The sequence below is a fragment of the Heptranchias perlo genome, chromosome 20, assembly GCF_035084215.1.
Source record: "Heptranchias perlo isolate sHepPer1 chromosome 20, sHepPer1.hap1, whole genome shotgun sequence".
In the NCBI taxonomy this organism is placed as follows: Eukaryota; Metazoa; Chordata; class Chondrichthyes; order Hexanchiformes; family Hexanchidae; genus Heptranchias; species Heptranchias perlo.
This window is the reverse complement of record NC_090344.1, coordinates 7,944,979-7,968,149: the sequence shown is the minus strand read 5'-3', so window position 1 is coordinate 7,968,149 and position 23,171 is coordinate 7,944,979. Positions and strand designations below refer to the sequence as shown.

Here is a 23,171-nt window from a genome sequence, read left to right as displayed (position 1 = left end):
ACGAACAAAGCTCATCATTACTGAAACATGAGGCTAGTGATTGAAATCAGGCTTTCTTGCTCTTTATCATCTGGGTCCAGTGCTTTTGAATTGTGCAGGAAGGAAATTAAAGGGCTTTCTGAGCCCTTCCTGCATTTAACACTTGATCAAAAAACTTGTCATCGAGCTCCACGTTGATAAACATAGAAAATTGAGGACAGGAGAAGACTATTCAGCCCCTCGAACCTGCTGCGCTATTGAATTAGATCAGGGGTTATCTGTGTACCAACTCTATTAACCCGACTGTGACACATATCCATTGATACACTTTCGTGGAAAAATCCATCGATGTCAGTCTTCAATATGTGAATTGACCCAACATCTTCAGCCTTTTGTTGAAAAGAGTTCCAGATTTCTAAGACACTTTCTGTGATAAAGTGCTTCCGGATTTATCAGATGAATGGTTTTGCTCTACGTTTCAGATTAAGCCCCCTCATTCTGGATTCTCCCAACAGAGAGAGCTGCCGAAACCCGAGATTGTACAATAAACCTGTAAATCTTCTGAGAAGGTATCAGGGAGTTTAATGGCTTCTTCGTGGTGATCCGGTCGGGCAAGGGGATCTGAGATAGGGGATCGGATTGTCAGAGGGTGTCAGATAATGTAAGGGGTCTCCGTGCATATTAGTCAATAAGGGGCACTCAGTGTATCAGAGAACGTAAAGGACGCTGAAAAGGTATCAAAGGGGATCAGGGACTCTCTGAGGGGATCGGAGAAGGTAAGTTACAGAACGTATCGGAGAAGACAATGAGCTCAGGGAGAATTAAAGGGGGTAAGGGGCGGTCTGGAGGGATCAGAGAGGCTCATGGATCCAGAGTTATCATCTTCTAAACATTATATTACTTAATATTTAATAACAGCAAAAAATGAATCCGAATTGAACAGATAATCTGCCGTGTCCCACGTGCAGGGAATCAAAAGGTCGAATCGGGACGGGACTGGATGTTTGCCAGTGCTCACCGTTTTCTTTCACACAGCTCATTGTTGTATCCGTTTATAAAACTGGATTTCATGAATTGAAGATAAGAGGTTGCACCTGTAACCCTTTGTGAGCAATAAAATGTGAACCACCCAACGTGGGGCTCGAACCCTCGACCCTGAAATCAAGAGTCACATGCTCGAACGACTGCGATAACCGGGCCCACTGACAACATTTGTTGCCTCTTCTGGCAGGGAAGGAGCAATTGGTTTTGCTTCATTGCGTCAATTTGTCCAACAATCTGAGGAAACTTCCTTCTGAACACCCGATCTTCAATCTGGAGTCAGTCTGATGATTTTTTTTTACTTGTCGTACAGCCCCGCGTTGAGCAGTATGGGAACATCGGGACAGGAGAATACAATTCAGCTCCTCGAACCTGCTGCGCTCTTCAATTTGATCATGGGTGATCTGGACATCAAATGTGCCCTGTGATATTTTGTTGCTCAAATTCACAAAGTAGTAAATATCACTAAGGAAACAAAAAGGTACCGCTGGGAATCGAACCCAGGATCTCCTGTTAACGAGACAAGCGCTTTGACTAGCTAAGCCACGGCGCCAAGTCACGTTGGTACAGTATTACATCTTCTCACTGATATCTGTCAGCTTCCTTTGAGCACAGACGGTGAGTTTGAGGAGTGTGGGGCCATTTTGCACTCATCCATTTCTTTTGTCTGTTTCTCTGTGTTTCCCGATGCTGTCTGTGTCTCTCGCTGTAATTTTCATTGTGAGTCCATCTGTGAGTTGATTCTGATCTAATGCATGTGTTTGTGTTTGTGTTTGTTTCTTACGTGAAATAAATGAGGAGATCAGACAATTCTCCCTTTGACACTGAAGAACGAAGCAGCCAAACCTGACAACAAGATATTGTTTATTTTGATGCAGTAAAAAAAATGCCATCTTAAATGATTTAGGTTTTGTTCTGTGCAAAAAGAAACTGTGACCCCAACGTGTTTCAAATACTTCGCTTTATAAGTTGTTGTCAGACACGTTACGATTGAAACTCAAGGTGTGTTTAATATCGGCAGGGAATGTTTCGCCAGTTTAGTATTGTTCAATTTGCATCAAATTAATGAAATCGGAAATAATCGCAGTGATCATTACCATAGTCTAAATCCCTCCAATATTAACGGTAGTAGAAGATGTTGAGAACAGTATCGAATATTCTGCAGGATAATGAAAATGTACAGAAAGTATAGTCGCCAATAATTCCAATAGGGAATTGAACAGAAACCTCTTTACTCAGGGACTGGTTTGAATGTGGAACTCGCTACGACAAGAAATAACTGAGGCCAATCGTATGGATGCATTGAAGAGGAAGCGAGATAAGCACATGAGGGAGAAAGTATTGAAAGGTTTTAAACCCGCACCTCCAGTGAAATTTGCGACCTGAACTCAGCACCTTCCACCCGTTCGGCCATTCTGACCCCCGGAGCTGTTACACTAAAGTCCAAAGAACTCTCAAGATGGAGCCTCATCATCTGCTTCGCGCAAAATTCAATCGGCTGGACGTCCAGCTCTGCCAGACTGCATGTTCTTTCATACAGGTTTCCAACTGGATAAAACACTCTTCCGCCTTGCGAGCATTGGTGCTTCAGAGGTACTATTCTTGCTTGTAGTAATTCTATTCCTGTAACAGTAGATCCTGAAGTAGAGGATGGAAAGTATCGTGTCTGAGTGGTCTAAGGCGCTGGTTTAAAGCTCCAGTTAAATCCCACATTTTTCAGATGGATCAAAATCAAAGCCTGTGGCACCAAAACCACAGCCTCCCTCCTGTGAACAAGTAATGTTGAAACGCTACTTTAAATCTTTCATCTTCTATTGGAACACGATAGGTCGGAGGAACCTCATGGCAACACCAATAAGGAGATGTAGTTTGAAAAACACCAACTGTACCTTCATCTCCGTTCGAATTGTTCAAAAGCAAAACGATTGCTTGTTCCAAGTGGGAATCGAACTTACAATCATGGTATTCCCTGAGTCTTAACTAACCGATAAATACCGCATATTCACCTGTCCCACTCTGCTGAAACGGATGCAAACGTGAGCGGCCCTTACCTATGCAAACGTGTCTTGTCCCCTTGATGGGACTCATCCTGGATTAAAGCTCCAATCTCTCCGGGTACATGGTATGGAATCCCACCGCTGCAAGAATTTGAAAGCGGAACGGACACGATGGCCCGAATGGTCTCCCTTTGTGCAGTCAAAGTCCATGGTTCTCTCTGCTGCACATGCAGCTTCTTTGAAATCCTCCGCTGGACCACACTCCACCATGATTTTCTCTGAATTTGTCAAAACATACATTGCGGAAAATCCTGGCAGTAGTGGGATTCGAACCCACGTCCCCGCAGCATAAATCTAGCGGCTTTGACCGCTCGGCCATGTTACCATACAATGCACTCATCATTACTGAATCATGAGGCTCGTGATTGAAATCCGGCTTTCTTGCTCTTTGTCATCGGGGTCCAGTGCTTTTGAATTGTGCAAGAAGGAAATTAACGGGCTTTCTGAGCGTTTTCTGCATTGATCACTTGATGAAAAAAACCTTTCCTCGAGCTCCACGTTGATAAATGTAGAAAATTGGGGACAGGAGACGACTATTCAGCCCCTCGAACCCGCAGCGCCATTTAATTAGATCAGGGGTGATCTGTGCATCAACTCTATTTACCCGACTGTTACAGATATCCCTTGAAACCTAGTTATTACAACGGCCAGGCAATGGGGGTGTTTATTAAATATGATTCACCATCCCCACCCCCTTTAGACAATGTGTCTTATTTCCTTCTCCTGCCTCTCTTCAACCTCTTCCTAGATCTTGTCTTTTCCAGGTGAAGCAAAATGTCCAAAAGAAAATACAGAAAATTGCCCCAACCGCAGACCTCTTCTTCCATCTCCTGTGATGTGTTGATAGATACAACCAACCCCGCGCAATCGAGTTTGGGATAAATCAGAATGAGTAAGTCAATCTCCCTCCTTCCAGGTAGATGTAGTTTGCCTTTATCCTTTCCCTTCCCTCTCAGCTCTCCTCCAATCTTGAGAGCAAAAAGCCCACTCTCCTTAAACCCATCTCTTTGACTGAGCTTTTGGTCATCCCTCCTAATATCTCCTTCCTTGGCTTAACTTTTTCGTCGCCGCACCCTGAAGCCCTTCAGGATGGTTTTTCCGCATTTAAGGCGTTGTATTGTACAAGTTGTTGTTCCCTCCTTCGTCAGATACCCTCTCTCCTTCCCTCATTTCCTTCCCTCTCTCTCTCTCTGTCGAGAGAGCACCGTTTTTTGTTTGTTTAGGGAAGTGAGAAAGCAGCTCTGACAACTCGGGTTGAGGTGTTGCCTCTTGTGAAGACTCCAGAATACAAGAGCCATTTTACAACCAGGCCTGAGAATCGGGGTGAGGGTAGCTCCGAATAAATATCAATATGGCGGCTCCACCTTGGCCTGTGCCACGTCCTAACCGGACGTGCACGGGCTTGGCCTCCACAACTGCTCCTGCTGCCTCGGCACCTTTCTGGAGAAGAGATGTTGGTTTGTGATGTGGGTTTGTGATGTGCTGTTTCGGATCTGGGGTCGTGATGTCAGTGAGATGTGATGTTGTGATGTGTGGTTGTGATATGGGTTGTGGTGATGTGGGTTTGTGATGTAATTTGTGATGTGCGTTTGAGATGTCAGTTGAGATGTGGGTTTTGATGTGGGGTTGTGATGTGTAGTGAGGCCAGGGCCATGGGATGGTAAGGTTCATGGGCAGATAGATCTTTTCTCCGGTACTTACCCCAGTTCACTCTACAGATGGAATCGAAACGTCTCCTACAATTATCCTTCCACGACAGCCATAATTTTGTGGTGGAGATGTTGCAGCCGGCTTATGTAAAAGTCTATGATTACTACGAAACAGGTCGGGCCCCTCAAACAGTACACTTCCACCTCTCCCTGTCAAACCCTCGGGTATTTTTTCCCTTCCATCTTTCTCGGTCCAATCTCTTGGTGTTTATTACGTTCGATCTCTCCCTGTCCAATCCTCGTGTGTTTATTCAGTTCGATCTCTCTCCGTGCAATCCCCTGGTGTTCAATTCGGTCGATTTCTCTCTGCGCAATCCCCTGGTGTTTATTCCGTTCGATCGCTCTCTGTGCAATCCCTGGGTGTTTATTCCGTTCGATCGCTCTCTCTCTGCAATCCCTGGGTGTTTATTCCGTTCGATCTCTCTCTGTCCAATTCCCAGTTGTTCATTCCCCTCCACCTCTCCTTGCCCATGCCGGCATGTTTCTTCTCTTCATTCTCTCCCTGTCCAATCCCGAGTGTTTAATCCCTTCCATTAATCGCTATCCAATTCCTGGTTTTAATTCCCGGCCACTTCTCTCTGTCCACTTCCCGTGTGTTTATTCCTTTCGATCTCACTCTGCACAATTCCAGGGTGTTTATTCCCTTCGACCTCTCCCTGTCCAATTAGTGGGTGTTTTTTCCTTACTGTTTCTCTCTGTCCAATTCCTGTGTATATTGCCTTCGTTATTTCACTGTCCAATTCCCTGGTGTTTTCTCCCTTCCATGTTTCACTGTCGAATTCCCAGGTATTTTATCCCTTCCATGTCTGTCTGACCAATTCACATGTATTTTCTCCCTTCCATCTCTACCTGTCCAATTTCCGGGTGTTAATTCATTTTGATCTCTCCGTGTCCAATCACTGGGTAAATATTCGCCTCTACCGCTCCCTGTACAATTCTCGGGCGTCCTTCCTTCGGTATCCCTGTGTCCAATCCCCGTGTGTTTAATCTCTTCTATCTCTCACAATCAACTTGCTGGGTGTTTATTCCTTTCGATATCTCCCTGTCGAATTCCTGGCACTTTTCTCCCTTTGGTCTCCCTGTGTCCAATATCCGATGTTTATTCCCTTCGAATTCTCCCTGTCCAATCCTCCGGTGTTGATTCGCTTCGAACTCTCCCTGTCCAATCCCCGGGTGTTTAATCCCTTCTATCTCTCCCTATCCAATTCTTCGCTGTTTATTCCCTTCGATCTCTTCATGTTTCATTCGCCGGCCCTTATTGCCTTCCATCTCTCTCTTTCAAAATTCCAGGGTATTTACTCCCTTCGATCTTTCCCTTTCCATTCCAGGGTGATTTTTCCCATCAAGCTCTCCCACTCCAATCCTTGAGTGTTTCTTGCACTATATCTCTCACTGTCCAATTTCCGCGAGTTTATTCCCTTTGATCTCTCCCTGTCCAATTCCCGTATGTTTATTCCCTTTGATCTCTCCTCTATCCAATTCCCGTGTGTTTATTCACTTTGATCTCTCCCCTGTCCAATTCCAGTTTGTTTATTCTCTTTGATCTCTCCCTGTCCAATTCTAGTGTGTTTATTCCCTTTGATCTCTCCCTGTCCAATTCCCGTGTGTTTATTCCCTTTGATCTCTCAATGTCCAATTCCCCTGTGTTTATTCCCTTTGATCTCTCCCTGTCCAATTCCCGTGTGTTTATACCCTTTGATCTCTCCCTGTCCAATTCCCGTGTGTTTATTCCCTTTGATCTCTCACTGTCCAATTCCTGGGTGTTTATTCCCTCCCACCTCTCTTTATCCAAGCCCATGCTGTTTATTCCCTTTAAACTCTCCATGTCCAATTCCTGGATGTTTCATCCCTTCGATCACTCCCTGTACAATTCTAAGGCGTTTATTCCCTTCGATCTCTCCCTGTCCAATTCCCGGATATTTCTTCCCTTAGATCTCTTCATGTCCAATTCCCGGGTGCTTGTTGCATCCGATCTCTCCCTGTCCACAGAATCCACTCTCACTCCCTCTCTCTGTCCACAGGTTCCACTCTCACTTCCTCTCTCCCTGTCCACAGGTTACACTCTCACTTCCTCTCTCCCTGTCCACAGGTTCCACTCTCACTTCCTCTCTCCCTGTCCACAGAATCCACTCTCACTCCCTCTCCCTGTCCACAGAATCCACTCTCACTCCCTCTCTCTCTGTCCACAGAATCCACTCTCATTTCCTCTCTCCCTGTCCACAGAATCCACTCTCACTCCCTCTCTCCCTGTCCACAGAATCCACTCTCACTCCCTCTCTCCCTGTCCACAGGTTCCACTCTCACTTCCTCTCTCCCTGTCCACAGGATCCAATTCTCACTCCCTCTCTCCCTGTCCACAGAATCCACTCTCACTTCCTCTCTCCCTGTCCACAGAATCCACTCTCACTCCCTCTCTCCCTGTCCACAGAATCCACTCTCACTCCCTCTCTCCCTGTCCACAGGTTCCACTCTCACTTCCTCTCTCCCTGTCCACAGAATCCAATTCTCACTCCCTCTCTCCCTGTCCACAGAATCCACTCTCACTTCCTCTCTCCCTGTCCACAGGATCCACTTTCACTCCCTCTCTCTGTCCACAGGTTCCACTCTCACTTCCTCTCTTCCTGTCCACAAAATCTACTCATTCCCTTTCTACCTGTCCGCAGAATCCATTCTCACTCCCTCTCTCCATTTCCGCAGAATCCACTCTCACTCCCTCTCACCCTGGCCACAGAATCTACTCTCACTCTCTCTCTCCCTGTCCACAGAATCTACTCTCACTCTCTCTCTCCCTGTCCACAGAATCCACTCTCACTCTCTCTCCCCCTGTCCACAGAATCCACTCTCACTCCCTCTCTCCCTGTTCACAGAATCCACTCACACTCCCTCTCTCTCTGGCCACAGAATGCACTCTCACTCCCTCTCTCTCTGCCTCTCCCACTTCCTCTCTCTCCCCTCTCTATCTCCTTTGTCGCTCTCTCCCATGTCTGTCTCTCTCTGTCTCGCCCTTTCTCTCGCTCTCTCTCGCTCGCTCGTTCAGTCTCTCCGTCTCTCTCACTCCCCCTCTCTCTCTGCCTCTCTCTCTTTCTATCCCTCTCCCTCCCCATCTCACCCTCTCTCTATCTCTCTCCCCCTCTCCCTATCTCTCTCTCTCCCTCTGTGTCTCTCTGTCTGTCTGTCTGTCAGTCTCTCTCCCTCTCTCTCTTTCTCTTTTGCTCTCTCTCCATCTTCCCGTGTGTCTGTCTTACTGTGTCTCTCTACCTGTCTCTCTCCCTGTCTCTGACTGTACCTCTCTCTCTTTGTCTCTCCCTCCATCTCTCTCTATCTGAACCTCTCCGTTTCTCTCACACCCTCTCTCCCTTTGTCGCTCGCTCTGTCTGTCGCTGTCTCCGTCTCTCACTCTGTCACTCTGGCTCTCTGTCTCTCTCTCGCTGTCTCTCGGCATCTGTATCTCCCTGATTCCCTTAATACCCCTTAATCCTCTCTATTAATACGCTGTGAGCTACCTTGTCCTAAAGTCCATGTATTCTACATCCACTGCATTGTCAGTCTACGCTCTCTGTTTCCTCCTCAAATTAACTCGTGGAGGTTTGTCACACACGATCGTTACTTTTGAAATCCGGACAGGTTCCTTCTAACTATTGTCTCATTATCTGGAAAGGTGGTCATTTCATCCACAATTAAAGACGAAAATATTCCCTGTTTATTCATAGGAACAGGAGGAGGCCATTCAGCCCATCCAGTCGAACTGTTCCCCTCAGCTCAGATTCCGTGTTATATTGTCTGGTGTTTTTTTGCACAGTGAACTATCCCTCTGAGAGATCGCCGGCAACAGAGGCCTAGGGGTAGAGCGCCACCAGATTCTCCACCTTGGACCAGGCCCGTGATTAACGTCTAACCTGTAACCGAGTCTCACAATAAACGTGTTGAGCCATGAGTCTCGAGTCTCTCCCTCACTCTCTCTACCACACTCTTAGACACACTCACAGCCACTCACAGACACAATTACAGACACTCACACAGACAAACTCACAGACACTTACACAGACAAACTCACAGACACACTCACAGACACATTCAGAGCAACTCACACACACACACAGCCACACTCACAGACACACTCAGACACACACACACACAGACACTCACACAGACACAATCACTGCAACACTCAAAGACACACACAGGGAAACTCACAATCACAATCACAGACACGCTCACAGCCACGCATACACAACCAGACTCTCAGACACACTCACAGACCAACTCACAGGCACACACAAAGACACTCACACAGACACAATCACTGCAACACTCACAGACACACACAGGGAAACTCACAGACACAATCACAGACACGCTCACAGCCACGCATACACAACTACGCTCACAGAAACACTCACAGACTAACTCACAGATAAACTCACAGACAAAGTTACAGTCACGCTCACAGCCACGCACAGGCACAATCACAGACAAACTCACAGACACGGACACTGCCACACTCACATACACACACATGGACATTCGCAGTCACAATCACAGACACACTCACAGCCCTGCACACACAACCACACTCATAGACAAACTCATGTAAAAACTCACATTCACACTCAGCCACAAACAGACACAATCAAAGACACACTCAGACACACTCCCAGACATGGACACTCACAGCCACAACCACAGCAATACTCACAGCCACACACGCAGCCACACTCACAGACACACAGGGACACTCACAGACACACAGGGACACTCACAGCCACACACACACACACACACACACACACACTCACAGACACACTCAAAGACAAACTCACAGTCACACTCATTCACACTCACAGACAAACTCACAAACACACTCATAAACACAATCACCGACACTCACAGACAGAATCACAGTCACACACACAGAACAAATCACAGCCACAATCACAGACACACTCACAGACACATTCACAAACACACACAGCCACACTTACAGACACACTCGCAGACACACGCAGCGCCATACTCACAGACACAATCACTGCCACACTCTCAGACACACAGGGACTCACACAGTCACACTCACAGACACAATCACAGCCACACTCACAGACACACCTACACACTCACAGCCACATTCACACACGGACAGACACACTGACAGACAGATCTACACACTCACAGCTACATTCACACACTGACAGACACACTGACAGGCACACACACTCACAAACGCACTAAAACAGAAAGCAGACTGACCTCACCAGTAATTAATACTAATACCCAAGCTAGGACATGGAGGGAAGGAGAGGGGGAGGGTTCAAGGAGGGCACGAGAAATAGGGGTGGTGGGGGTGAGTCTCTATCAGGGAAGGGGTGGAACAGGCATTTGTAAGGGGCCCCTCTCATTCCTCACTCAGTCCATCATACGCCTGTATGAGAACCCCTCAAATTTCCCCACTCAATCTCTTATGCCACTCCAAAAGGATCTCTCTCATTCCCATTTAGACCTTTATAACCCTTTATAAGGCCCTCTCTCATTCCCGACACATTCCCTCTTACCCCTCTATAAGGACCCCTCTCATTCCCCACTCAGTCCGCTATACCCCTCTATAAGGACCCCTCTCATTACCACTCAATCTCTTATACCCCTCAATAAGGAACCCTCTCATTCCCCACTCAGTCCCTTAAACCCCTTTATGAGGACCCGTCTCATTCTCCACTCAATCCCTTATACCCCTCTAGAAGGACCTCTCTCATTCCCCACTCAGTCACTTAAACCCTTTTATGAGGACCTGTCTCATTCTCCACTCAATCCTTTATACCCCTCTATAAGGACCTCTCCTTTCTCCACTCAGTCCCTTATGCCCCTCCATAAGGACCTGTCCCATTTCCCACTCAGTCCCTTAAACCCTTTTATAAGGACCCCTCTCATTGCCCACACAGTCCCTCATACCCCTCTATACGGAACACTCGCAATACGCATTGAGCCCTTATACCCCTCTATAAGGGCCACTCTCATTCCCCACACAGCTCCCATACCCCTCTATAAGGACCCTTCGCATTCCCAAACAGCCCCTTATCCCACTTAATAAGGTCCTCTCTCATTCCCCACTCTGTCGTTTATGCCCCATTTAGCAGGGTAACTGAGGGCCCTGATCCCCGAGCAAGGATGTAGCCCTTTAAGGGAACCTCGCCTTTCAGAGGAAATGTGTGGCTCTTTTAAGGGACCTCACCTTTAAGAAGTAATTAAGGATGGAGTGGGTGGAGACCTTCCCGAGACAGGTGAGAGTTAAAAGGGTGAGGCACAAGAGAAAGAGGGCTGCTGCTGTTGCCGAGAGACAGCCACCTGTCAAAGCCCAGAGAGGACGCTGTCAAGTAGCTGGGGTACGGAGTGGTGAAAAGTGTACTCGGCATCGCCAAATTGACGGTGTATTTGGCAAAGTGTACTCGGCGTCTTCAAAGGGACGGTGTATTTTAAAGTGTGCAAGGCATTGCAAAGGGATCGTGCATTGGGGAACGTGTACTCGGCGTCACCAAAGGGACGGTGTCTTGGGGAAAGTTTACTCGGCGTCACCAAAGGGACGGTGTCTTGAAAAGTGTACTCGGCGTCACCAAAGGGACGGTGTATTGAAAAGTGTACTCGGCGTCACCAAAGAGACGGTGTATTGAAAAGTGTACTCGGCGTCACCAAAGAGACGGTGTATTGAAAAGTGTACTGGGCATCGCCAAAGAGAAGGTGTATTGAAAAGTGTACTAGGCATCGCCAAAGAGACGGTGTATTGAAAAGTGTACTAGGCATCGCCAAAGAGACGGTGTATTGAAAAGTGTACTAGGCATCGCCAAAGAGAAGGTGTATTGAAAAGTGTACTAGGCATCGCCAAAGGTACAGAGTATTGAAAAATGTGCTTGGCATCGCCAAAGGGACTGTAGTGTGAATTTGTTTGGAGTGAATTAACAGAAACGTGGTCTGAAGTATGAATTAGTCAAACTCTATGGTTGGTTGTATGAGGAAGGTTATGCGATGGTCGGACTCAGTAACAATATATAAAGGTATATTATACATACAAGAAGTTGTAAAATAGAAATAGCAGTTGGTCCGAATGGCCTCTGTGCTGTACTATGCATTCGATGCAAAATATACATAATATAATAGAATTACTTATTGATCATAGAAAGTTACCGCACAGAAGGAGGCCATTAGGCCCATCGTGTCCGTGCTGGCCGAAAGAGAGCTGTCCAGCTTAATCCCACTTTCCAGCACTTGGTCCGTAGAACTGTAGGTTACAGCACCTCAGGTGCACATCCAGGTACTCTTCAAATGAGTTGAGGATTTCTGCCTCTCTGGTCAAGATATTGTTGTTGTCAATTATGATTTCAGGGAAACCTTGTTACCCAGTTGGGCCGAACGGCTAATACCTGTGCCGTGCTGTATTCCATGCGATAGATATACTATATCCAGGATTTGGGACGTGTAGCGCCCATTTTTCAGGCGCTATGCGGCCTCCTAACACCTCAAAATGGCGTCCGGAATGAGCGTGCACGTTTCTCGTGTGACGTGCGCTGGACGCCATTTTGATAAAGGCGTTTGCGCACGTGCGGATAATAAACACCGGCCTCATGTAAAGTAAGGAGAATGGGGGTTAAATTGAATATGTCCCGAATAGCATGGTTTGCTCCCACCTCTTAAAGGCACAGAGTCTGAACGGAGATCAGAAATCGCACACGGACAACACAGAGGCCGGTCCCGTCCTTGTTTACAAACTGATGAGTTCTGTTAAATCATTAAATAAAAGCTGCACACGACTAAATCCCACATCCTCCAATCTGCACGCCAGACCTCAACAATCTGCCGATCTGAGTTTGTACCATGCCTGCGAGAGAGCGTGCACCAAGGTTCTCTGATGATGCACTGGAGACTTTGGTGCAAGAGGTGGACAGAATGAGTGGCATCCTATATCCGCAGAGGGGCAAGAGGCCCTCCAGGCATATGCTGCCAAGGCAGTGGGAGGCAACGGAAGACAGGAGCATAGCAACACGAACATGGATTCAGTGCACGAAGAATTTCAATGATTTGACCTGAGTGGTCAAGGTGAGTGAGGTCAACTGTCAAGTGGCATCTCCTACCAAATGCATCACTCGCCTCATCCACTGTTCCACGCAATACACCCGCCATCACTCACAATCTCTTTCAAGCAGTGCTCAACTCTTCCTATCAGATGCTTCCCCTCACCTTCACACATTACCACTGCTGCAAGGTCACACAAACTGGCAGCTATTGAACCTTGAAAGGCACATCACCCAGACATTCCGGTGGACGATCACCGACACAATTCTCGCTTTCTTGCTGGAGAAGGTGGTGAATAACAGGAGAAAGCGACTGGCAGTGACATTTAGCCCCTCGAGCCTGTTCCGCCATTCAATGAGATCATGGACCTGTGACCGAACTCCATAAACCCGTCTTAGCCCCATATTCCTTAATATCTTTGGTTCACAGGAATCTATCAATTTCAGATTTACAATTCAATAATAAGCTAGCTTCAATTGCTGTTTGCAGAAGAGTGTTCCAAACTTCTCCCACACTTTGCGTGTAGAAGCGTTTCATAACTTCACTCCTGCACACCCTGGTTCTAAATGTTAGGCTATGTCCCCATGCCTGAGTATTCAATTATAGGAGACCTCCAAAAAATGGTACAAATGCATCAGTAGCAAGAATCAATAATCCAGCAACTAAACTATAAATCCTGCATGATCCCTTTAAATAGCGCTGGTGGGGGTCCTTCAGTCACTCGAAGACACGTTCAGATGGTTGGGGTTAAGACTGTGCGTTGATTTGAGCGTTATTCTCAAAATGGTGTCTATCACTTTAAATCAGCGTTGCACACTGATCTAACGCATCTTCTCCCAACTTTACACGTTGCCAGCGTTCGTTATCTGCGGGAACGCGAAACCCTTTACCAAGATGGCGTCCGGCGCACATAAGGCTGGAAGCGCCTCAGCAATCCTGGAGAACTGCTGGAGAATGGAGCCTGTAACGCAACAGTCTGAGCTTCCAAATGAAGCATACATACCTTTGACAGTGGTTCGTTCTGCAATGGAAGCTGTGACATTGGTCAACAGGCTCTGCGTCATGGTTGGTTCCACAGGTGTGCTGTTGGATGTGATCACCCGTTCTGTGTAGGAAGGGATGGGCTCCAAGCTCTGTGCAAAGCCCTGTGCCAAGTTCCAGTGGACTCCTCCATGCCCCTTGTTATTGTAAACAATTTTACAACACCAAGTTATAGTCCAAGTTGGACTATAACTTGGTGTTGTAAAATTGTTTACAATTGTTAACCCCAGTCCATCACCGGCATCTCCACATCCTTGTTATTGTGTTCATGCTTTCTAGTGCATCCAGCAATTGGTTTTGTACACCCATCAGCCGCCTTCTGTAGCCTGGCCCATTGAAGTCCTCATCTGACTCCTCGGCAGCAGAACTAGTGCCCTCCGGCGAGCTGGCACCTGTGGTATCCGTTCCCCCTGCCCCAGCTCCTGCGCACTTGTGCCCGGTGTCTCACCATGTGCCGATACATCCTCTAAACTATGCACAGTGTGAGTCTCCGAGTTGGTGGCTAGGAATATAAGATCGAGTGATGGTGTGTCTGCATCATCACTGTCATCTTCCTCTGCCTCCTCCGACTGGGCAGGTTCCGGTGCTTGGGTATCTACAATGACAACTGGACACGGGTTGATTTGTGGTGCGGGGAGAGGAGGCAGTAAGACGTGCGTGCTTACATCATCTGCAGCACGTGAGCCAGAAACGCTTGTGGGATGAGGGAGAATGGGAAGCGAGAAGGAGCATGAGGTATGCATTGTCGAGACCCCCTTCGTCGAGATCTCCAGCACCCCCAGTAGCCAGTTCCGCAGCGACGGCCCGCCCAATGATGGCCAGCACTGTCTCGTCCAGTGAGTGTCCTGCAAGTTGTTTGGGTGATGTGACTGTCATGGTTGTGGTTAATGATGCATTTGGTAGGAGACGACACTTGACAGTTGAATTTACTCACCTTGACCACTCATGTAAAATCGTTGAACTTATTCCTGCACTGCATCAATGTGTGTGGTGCAATGCTCCTGGCATTGAATTCTAGCGCAGTATTTGTCTGGTGGGCCTCTTGCTGCCACCTCCATCCCCACCCCACCGGCTCTGCGGATGCTGGATGTCCCTCTGTGCGTCCATCTCCTCCACAAAGGCCTCCAGTGCGTAGTTTGAGAAACTTGGTGCACGTAGGCCTCGCCATTACTATACAAGTTTATAAACACAGAAAGCTGTCACATCAGGGGAGACCTCACAGTTCTCGACACTGGGTGAAATACACTGAGGTGTTTAGAAATACAGAGGTGCTTTTGTTGGATAACCACCAAAAACGGACGTTGGCATCGCGGTGCAGAATTAACCCACACCCGTTGGTGGCGATGCAGGCAGCACCTAACATTCTTGTTGCCTGATGATTTCAATGATTGCTGTGTGCAGCCAGTGCTACCTACGCTTTTGATCAGCTGCAGGCACCAGCCTGGTGTCCAGATACAGGGAGTGGCTCGTTTTACTTGAAGGCAGCCTGCACGTCTTAAATGAGAGATGAAATGTGGTAGCAGAAATTGGTGGAAGCCCATTGGGAAGTAAATCTATGCTGGAATATATTGAAGGAAAAAAAAGACTTGCATTTAGATAGCGCTTTTCACAACCTCAGGACACACCAAAGCGATTTACAGCCAATGAAGTGTAGTCACTATTGTAATGTAAGTAACCTGGCAACCAATTTGCGCACAGCAAGCTCCCACAAGCAGCAATTTGATAATGACCACATAATCTATGTTTTAGTGATGTTGGTTGAGGGATAAATATTGGCCCCAGGACACCGGGGAGAACTCCCCTGCGCTTCTTCGATATTGTGCCATGGAACCTTTTATGTCCACTTGAGAGGGCAGAACGGTGACATTGTTCTACGTCTCATCCGAAAGACGGCTCCTCCAACAATGCTGCACTCCCTCAGTACTGCACTGTAGTGACAGCCTAGATTTGGTGCTGATGTTTCTGGATTGGGACTTGAACCCACGACCTTCTGACTCTGATGAGATGGCGACCCACTGAGCCGCAGCTGACACTGTGAATGGCTGCGCCTGTGAGAGCGAGCAGCAAGGTTTTCTGGTGGAAGAGGTGGAGAGGAGGAGGGGCATCCTTTATCCGCTGGTCGGGGGTGTTGGGCAAGAGGCCCTCCGGGCACATACTCAAATGGCAGTGGGAGGAAGTAGTGAACGAGTTCAATGCAAGGAGTGCAGCACCAAGAACATGGAAGCAGTGCAGGAAGAAGTTCAATGATTTGACACGACTAGTCAAGGTGAGTGACGTCAACTGTCAAGTGGCGTTTCCTACTATTGAGACATGAATGAGGGAAAGAGAAACAATGAAGGCTGAGAGGGTTGAACAGCCACACAACCAAAGTCATGTCGAGACCATGTCCATGCCTAACAATTGATTTCCTGTTGTACCGATGTAAATTGGGTATTACTCAAAGCCCGGGGAAAATATACATAAGATTGTACTTGTTGCCTGGTGAACGATGAACGGAGACAACCAGTCTCGGAAACAAAGACCAGTCAAATACAGGGAAACCACACGTTGCTCTAAATAGGACACAGCAATCGGGGCAAGATTGAGCTTGATGGGAGAAAACTCACACCTAATTGTGGTGAACAAAGACATACTGGTCTTTGTGGGGGAAATGACTGTTCCAAAGCCAGTTGGTTTTAAGTGGTGTTTGAGTGACAGACAAAGATACCCAGTCTGTATATATTAAGATGGGTTCGGTGGGCGTGTCCAAGGTGTGAGCAAAGGTTGCATAATGGGACCAGGACCACGCTTTGGCTGTTGTGGGGGGTACTGTCTAAAGAGCTCGTGCCTAGGCTTGACTGTATCCTGCTTATCGCACAGTAACATTGAAATAAATGCAAGACAAGGAACTGCCTATCATTTCATCCAACTTCAGCGACAAACACGATGGGTCGAATGGCCTCATTCTGTGCCATAACTTTCTATGATTCTATGAACTGTATCATTCGCCTCATCCACTGTTCCACGCACGAAATCCCCCATCACCCACATACCGACAAATTCTTTCAAGCCGCACTCAACTCGTACAATCTTCCTCTCACCCTCACACATTACCGCTGCTGCAAGCCGCACACTCACAGGTCACACACACATACTAGCAATTCAACCATAACAGCCACATCATCCAAACATTTTGCAGGGCACTCACTGACACACTTCCCTCTATCTTGCAGGAGAAGGTGGCGCATTTCGGGAGGTAGCAAGAAAGAACTGGAGGAGGACAAGGCCGACAAGTCCTTACCCCCATGGAGGAGCCAGTGCTGGCCATCATTGGATGGGCCAACGCTGCGGCCATGGCCACTGGCGGTGCTGGAGGTCTGCACTGGAGCTCAGACTGCTGCTTTGGAAGCCCAGACTGCAGCGCTCCAGACTGCTGTTATCGTGGCTCTGAGGACCACCGTGAAACGGGACTTCCAGGACGTTAGATCACTCCCCAGCAATCTGTTCTCCAACGAGAAGTGCTGACGCGCTGCTCCGAGAGTGTGGCAATGGTGCCATGTCAGTCGAACCTGCTGTCCTCTCTCCGGGCGACATCATTCCTGCTCCCACCCCTGCCACTCTGCCAGTGCCATTGCCGTTGCCTGTCAGCCAACCAGGCCAGACTGCTGCAGCCCATGCCGAGATGATGCAGTCTGCAGCCAGACCCTGTCACCCAGAAATGCTCGAGGTCGACCGCCACGGCCATCTGCACTCTCCTCCATTGAAGGTCAGCAGCCTCTCACCACCATGCTCCAGTCACAAGGATGTACCATGAAGGAGCACGAGGATAGGTAAAGGCACACGAGTGACAGGCACTGAATTAATGCACAAGGTGAAATAGTACAATGGTGTTCACATGATTTCATGTGTTAGTTTATAAATTTGTGTTTGAAGTCGCAGTTTCTTTTCATTCGTTCATGTGATGTAGGCGTCGCTGGCAAGGCCAGCAATTATTGCCCATCCATAATTCTCCTTGAGAAGGTGGTGTTGAGCCGCCTCTTGAACCACTGCAGTCCGTGTGGTGAAGGTTCTCCCACACTGCTGTTCGGAAGGGAGTTCCAGGATTTTGACCCTGCGACGATGAAGGAATGGCGATATATTTCCAAATCGGGATAGTGTGTGACTTGGAGGAGAACATGCAGGTCGTGTTGTTCCCATGAACCTGCTGCCCTTATCTTTCTTGGTGGTGGAGGTCGCGGGTTTGGGAGGTGCTATCGAAGAAGACTTGGTGAGTTGCTGCAGTGCATCCTGTGGATGGTACACACTACAGCCACATTGCGGCGGCGGTGAAGGGAGTGAATGTATAAGGTGATGGATGGGGAACCAATCAAGTGGGCTGCTTTGTCCTGGATGGCGTCGAGCCTCTTGAGTGATGTTGGAGCTGCACTCATCCAGGCAAGTGGAGAGTATTCCATCACACTCATGACTTGTGCCTTGTAAATGGTGGAATGGCTTTGGGGAGTCAGGAGGTGAGTCACTCACTGCAGAATACCCAGCCTCTGACCTGCTCTGTTAGCCACAGTGTTAATGACCCCCAGGATGTTGATGGTAGTGGATTTGGTGATGGCAATGCTGTTGAATGTCAAGGGGAGGTGGTTTGACTCTCTCTTGTTGGAGATGGTCATTGCGTGGCACTTGTCTGGCGCGAATGTTACTTACCACTTATCAGCCCAAGCCTGAAGGTTGTTGATTGTAGTTTTTATTTAGGCGCTGCAGGAGGAAGCGATGTGTGATGATGAGGAAGACGATTGGGAGAGGACACGTGGGGAGTGTCCGACTTTTGTTTGTGGCTTGGGTGGTGTTGTTGAGGTTACTGATATCACTCATTAATAAGGTGAGCACGCAGAGTCCTGGCAGACAGGGCCTATGCATCTTCTTGCCTCCTTGGCCCGTCCTCCATTTCCTGCACTTCCTCCTCTTCCTGCTCTCCATCCTCTTTCTCTGCCTGCTGCTCAGGTTCTCGCCAGATCGGCGGTAGCCAGGGCTGTTCCCTCATCAGTGCGAGGTTGTGCAGCATGCAACGCCGAATCTTGACACCGAATCAGCGGAGTGCTCCTCCAGAATGGACCAGGCAACGGAAGCATTGCTTTCGGACACCTACGGTGTGCTCGATGACGTTTTGTGTGGGTGCATGCCTCCGTCAGTCGGACTGCTCTGCGTGTGTGCGTGCATTCCCGACCGGACTCATGAGCCACCTCATGTGGGCATAGATCTGGTCGCCAAATAGCAAGCCTTTGACCTGCCGTGCTGGTTGGACTGCCGTGTAATGAAAGCATCATGGCTGCTGCCAGGATAGTGGGCATTGACCTGTATGATGAGTTGCGTGTGGTCGCACACCAGTTGTTTATTGAAGGAGTGAAACCACTTTCTGTTCATGAAGATGGCCGAGTTGATATGTGGAGCACACATGGCAATGTGGTTGCAGTCAATTGCACCATGGGGAAGCCTGCAAACCCTCGAACTCGTTCATTCTGCTTATCTCGGTCAAAAGGGAATGTGATGAACCTTTTACACAGCTCGTACAGACAATCAGTGACCTTCCTTATGTAGCAGTGTACTGCAAACTGTGAGATGTTGCTCACATCGTCAGTAGCGGCCTGAAAGGATCCAGATCCTAAAAGTTCAGCGCTGTGATTACCTTGACAGCCGCAGGCAATGCTGTCCTTGCCCTGCTCTGAGGCTGCAGCTGTGGCTGCAGCAGTTGACAAATCTCCGGCACGACCTCTTCCATGAACTTCAGCCATCGGATGCACTGACCTCTGCTTATGTTGAGATAAGAGTATTGTTCCCTGAAGGCCTTCATGAAATACGGCCTCCTGCTCAGTGCCCTGCACCTCCTCCTCCTCCTTCTCCTCGCAGCTTAATCTGCTCTGCGTGACCTCTCTGCGTGCTCCCAGTCGTCTTTTCTGGCCAACGAGAGCCACAGCAGGTTAACCATGGCTGCCAGGAATCTTGTTCAGCGCACTGTTGTAAATGACACCAACAATGTAAGACCTGCCAAACCGCTCTTTATATACTGTAGCAACTCTATCCAAGTATAGGAAGCTTCAACAAACAAGTACAATTGTACCAGCAGCCAGAAGCAATAATCCAGCTTCAATGCTGCCAGACCGCGGGTCTCATAGTTTCTGTTGTTCCATATATTTATTAATATAATAAACTGGGCTTTGGGCTTTCCATCTGTGTAATATTTGATTAAATATATGTTTTGATGTCATATTCGTTCAGTTTAAAGTTGCTAACCGACTCTGTTTGTTCAGTGACTGAAATTAATGTCAGTCTCCATGGGCCCTAATTGTCTCACTGGAATGTTTTCCTCTGCTATAAATAAACGACTACATTCAATGTGTTACCCCATAGTGTCAGTGGGAGCATCACCTCCGGCACTAACAGGGATTAGCGGCCCTGCAGAGAGGGAGAGAATAGATCGGAACCTGGGAACATTAGATTGGAATGTTACAGAAATGGGTCGGAATCTTAGAACAATCGATTGGAATGTGACAGCAATGTATCGGAATCTTGGAACAATAGACTGGACTGTTGCAGAAATGGGTCGGAATCTTAGAACGATCGATTGGGACAGTTCATTCTGGGTGTTTCAATATCTGTTTGCATATTATGGTTCAATGTCATTTGTGGGGCGGACATATTTTATGCTTCGGAGTATGCAACTAATATACTATCCGCTCCTCGCTACTGTCGGTGTTCCTGGTAAGTCTCATTATCCAACTATTAATTCCATAAACCGTGTTCCACTGTATTACTGTTCTTATTATTTACTATCCCCTCCTCGCTGCTGTCGGTGTTCCTGGTAAGTCTCTAGATCCAAATGTTAATTTAATAAAACGTGTTCCACTGTATTCCTGTTCTTCTCATTCCCTGTGCCATACACTCTGCTGTTCGAGTTTCCGGTAAGCTTCTATAGCCACCGTAAAAATTAAAGTGTTAACGTGGAATGGGAAATATAGCGATAGGGGGAACATGGATGGGAAATATATTTACGGGCGTTTTCGAGGTGATAGGTTTAATTTAGGATGGGTCCCTGGGAGTGAGTTTGTATGTTCAGGGAGCTCCAGCATGAGCCTGTTTTTACGAAGCCATTCGGGTGTGTCAGGATTTACAGAGGGGTCCAGCGATGCTATTAATATTTCCAGGGGATCCAGGGGAGATCGTAAAATTTATAGGGGATCCAGAGATTGTACTAATATTTAGAGGGGATCCAGAGACCACAACCAAATTTACAGGGGATCCAGAGACTGTATTAATATTCACAGGCGATCCAGAGACAGTACTAATATTTACAGGGGATCCAGAGATGGTACTAATAATTACAGGCGATCCAGAGACAGTACTAATATTTACAGAGGAAGCAGAGACGGTTCCAATATTCACAGGGGATCCAGAGACTGTATTAATATTTACAGGGGGTCCTGAGACTGTATTATTACTTACATGGAATCCAGAGACAGTACTTACATTCACAGGGGATCCGGAGACGGTAGGAATATTTTCAGGGGATCCATAGCCTGTACTAATAATTACAGGGGATCCAGAGCCTGTACTAATAATTACAGGCGATCCCGAGCCTGTACAAATAATTACAGGGGACCCAGAGACGGTAATAATATATACACGTGGTCCAGAGACGGTTCTAATATTTACACATGTTGCAGAGACGGTGCTAATATTTACACGTGGTCCAGAGACGATTCTAATATATACACATGTCCCAGAGACGGTGCTAATATTTACACGTGGTCCAGAGACGATTCTAATATTTTCACATGTTCCAGAGACGGTTCTAATATTTACACATGTTCCATAGACGGTGCTACTTTTTACACATGTTCCAGAGACGTTGCATATATTTACACGTGGTCCAGAGGCTGTACTTTTTTTTACACGGTGTCCCGTGACGGTACTAATATTAAAGTGTGCTAGAGATCGTATTAATATTTAGAGGGCGTCCTGAGATGATACAAATATTTACAGGGCATCCTGAGATGGTACAAATATTACAAGAGGTCCACAAACCATACTAATATTTACAGACAATCCAGATATTGTGCAATTATTTACAGTGGATCCAAAGATTTTACTATTATTTACAGGGGATCCAGAGGCTGTACTGATATTTACAGGGGATCCAGAGTCTGTACTAATATTTACAGGGGATCCAGAGAGTGTACTAATGTTTACAGGGGATCCAGAGACCGTACCAATATTCACAGGCGATCCAGAGACTGCAATAATATTTTCAGGGGATCCAGAGACTTTACTCGTATTTATAGTTGGTTCCAGAGATTTTATTATTGTTTACAGAGTGTCACAGCTTGATCTAGAATTTCAATCTTTATTTCGCTTCCTTATAGTTAATTTATTGACAATTATGATCCTGTCTCGTGGGAAGTGCGGTCTCTCCAAATGTGTCATTCGCTACCTGGTGTCCATGGCAGCGGCGGATCTACTGGTCATTATCATCGATCTGTTATTGAGGCAGATTCCAATTATTTATCGTTCACAGTTCTCTTTTCTAGACCACTTTCCCGTGTGTAATATCCACGCTGTTCTGCTTGATGCAGTCACGGACTGTTCTGTCTGGTTCACCGTCACTTTCACCTTTGATCGTTTTGTGGCCATTTGTTGCCAGAAGCTGAAAACTAAATATTGCACCAAGAAAACGGCAGCTCTGGTTTTAGGAACAGTGAGTGTGCTGAGCTGTTTAAAGAATATTTTCTGGTACTTTATGTTCGAAGGTCAATATCTGCTTTCCAATAACCCTTGGTTTTGCTTTGATGTAACGGGTGTTTCAACATCCCCGGTATGGGCAGTAATCGAACTCCTTCATTATATCCTCACCCCGTGTGTCCCATTTATTCTGATTGTGTTCCTCAATGTTTTCACAGTCAGGCACATTTTAGTGGCCAGCAGAGCCCGCAGGAGACTCCGGGGTCACAGCAGTGGGGAGAGCCCCAGAGACCCAGAGATGGAGAGTCGCAGGAAATCAATGATTTTACTGTTTGTTATATCAGGAAACTTTATCGTGTTATGGGTGGTGTTCATGTTGTATTCTATTAATCGACGATTGTTGTATTTGGATTCTTCGTCTGTAATTCTACATCCACTTGTACAAGAACTGGGATTTATGCTCCAGCTCCTGAGTTGCTGCACAAACACCTGTATTTATGCCGTGACCCAGGCGAAATTCAGAGAGCAGTTGAAGAACGTGGTGAAATATCCCTTTACTGTAATTGTTAAATTAATTAAATAG

General features: G+C 47.3%; 1 protein-coding gene and 1 non-coding gene across 2 annotated transcripts; one reads left to right on the top strand and one right to left on the bottom strand.

The window, feature by feature from the left end:
- Positions 1–1,499: 1,499 nt before the first annotated feature.
- Positions 1,500–1,573, bottom strand: trnat-cgu (transfer RNA threonine (anticodon CGU)). Its single transcript has one exon. It is a non-coding gene; the product is annotated as a tRNA-Thr (tRNA).
- Positions 1,574–20,364: 18,791 nt separating this feature from the next.
- Positions 20,365–23,171, top strand: LOC137335602 (probable G-protein coupled receptor 139). Its single transcript, XM_068000911.1, has 3 exons — positions 20,365–20,507; positions 20,565–20,611; positions 22,273–23,171. The coding sequence occupies exons 1-3, from the start codon at positions 20,365–20,367 to the stop codon at positions 23,169–23,171; spliced, it is 1,089 nt and encodes a 362-aa protein (XP_067857012.1).

What these genes read in the sequence shown, in the direction of transcription:
- LOC137335602 (XM_068000911.1), top strand. Translation starts at nt 20,365, where the DNA reads ATGGGTCGGAATCTTAGAACAATCGATTGGAATGTGACAGCAATGTAT. An exon ending in TTCTGGGTGTTTCAATATCT is followed by an intron (nt 20,508 to 20,564) that starts GTTTGCATATTA and finishes TATGCTTCGGAG; the next exon opens with TATGCAACTAATATACTATC. An exon ending in CGCTACTGTCGGTGTTCCTG is followed by an intron (nt 20,612 to 22,272) that starts GTAAGTCTCATT and finishes GCTTCCTTATAG; the next exon opens with TTAATTTATTGACAATTATG.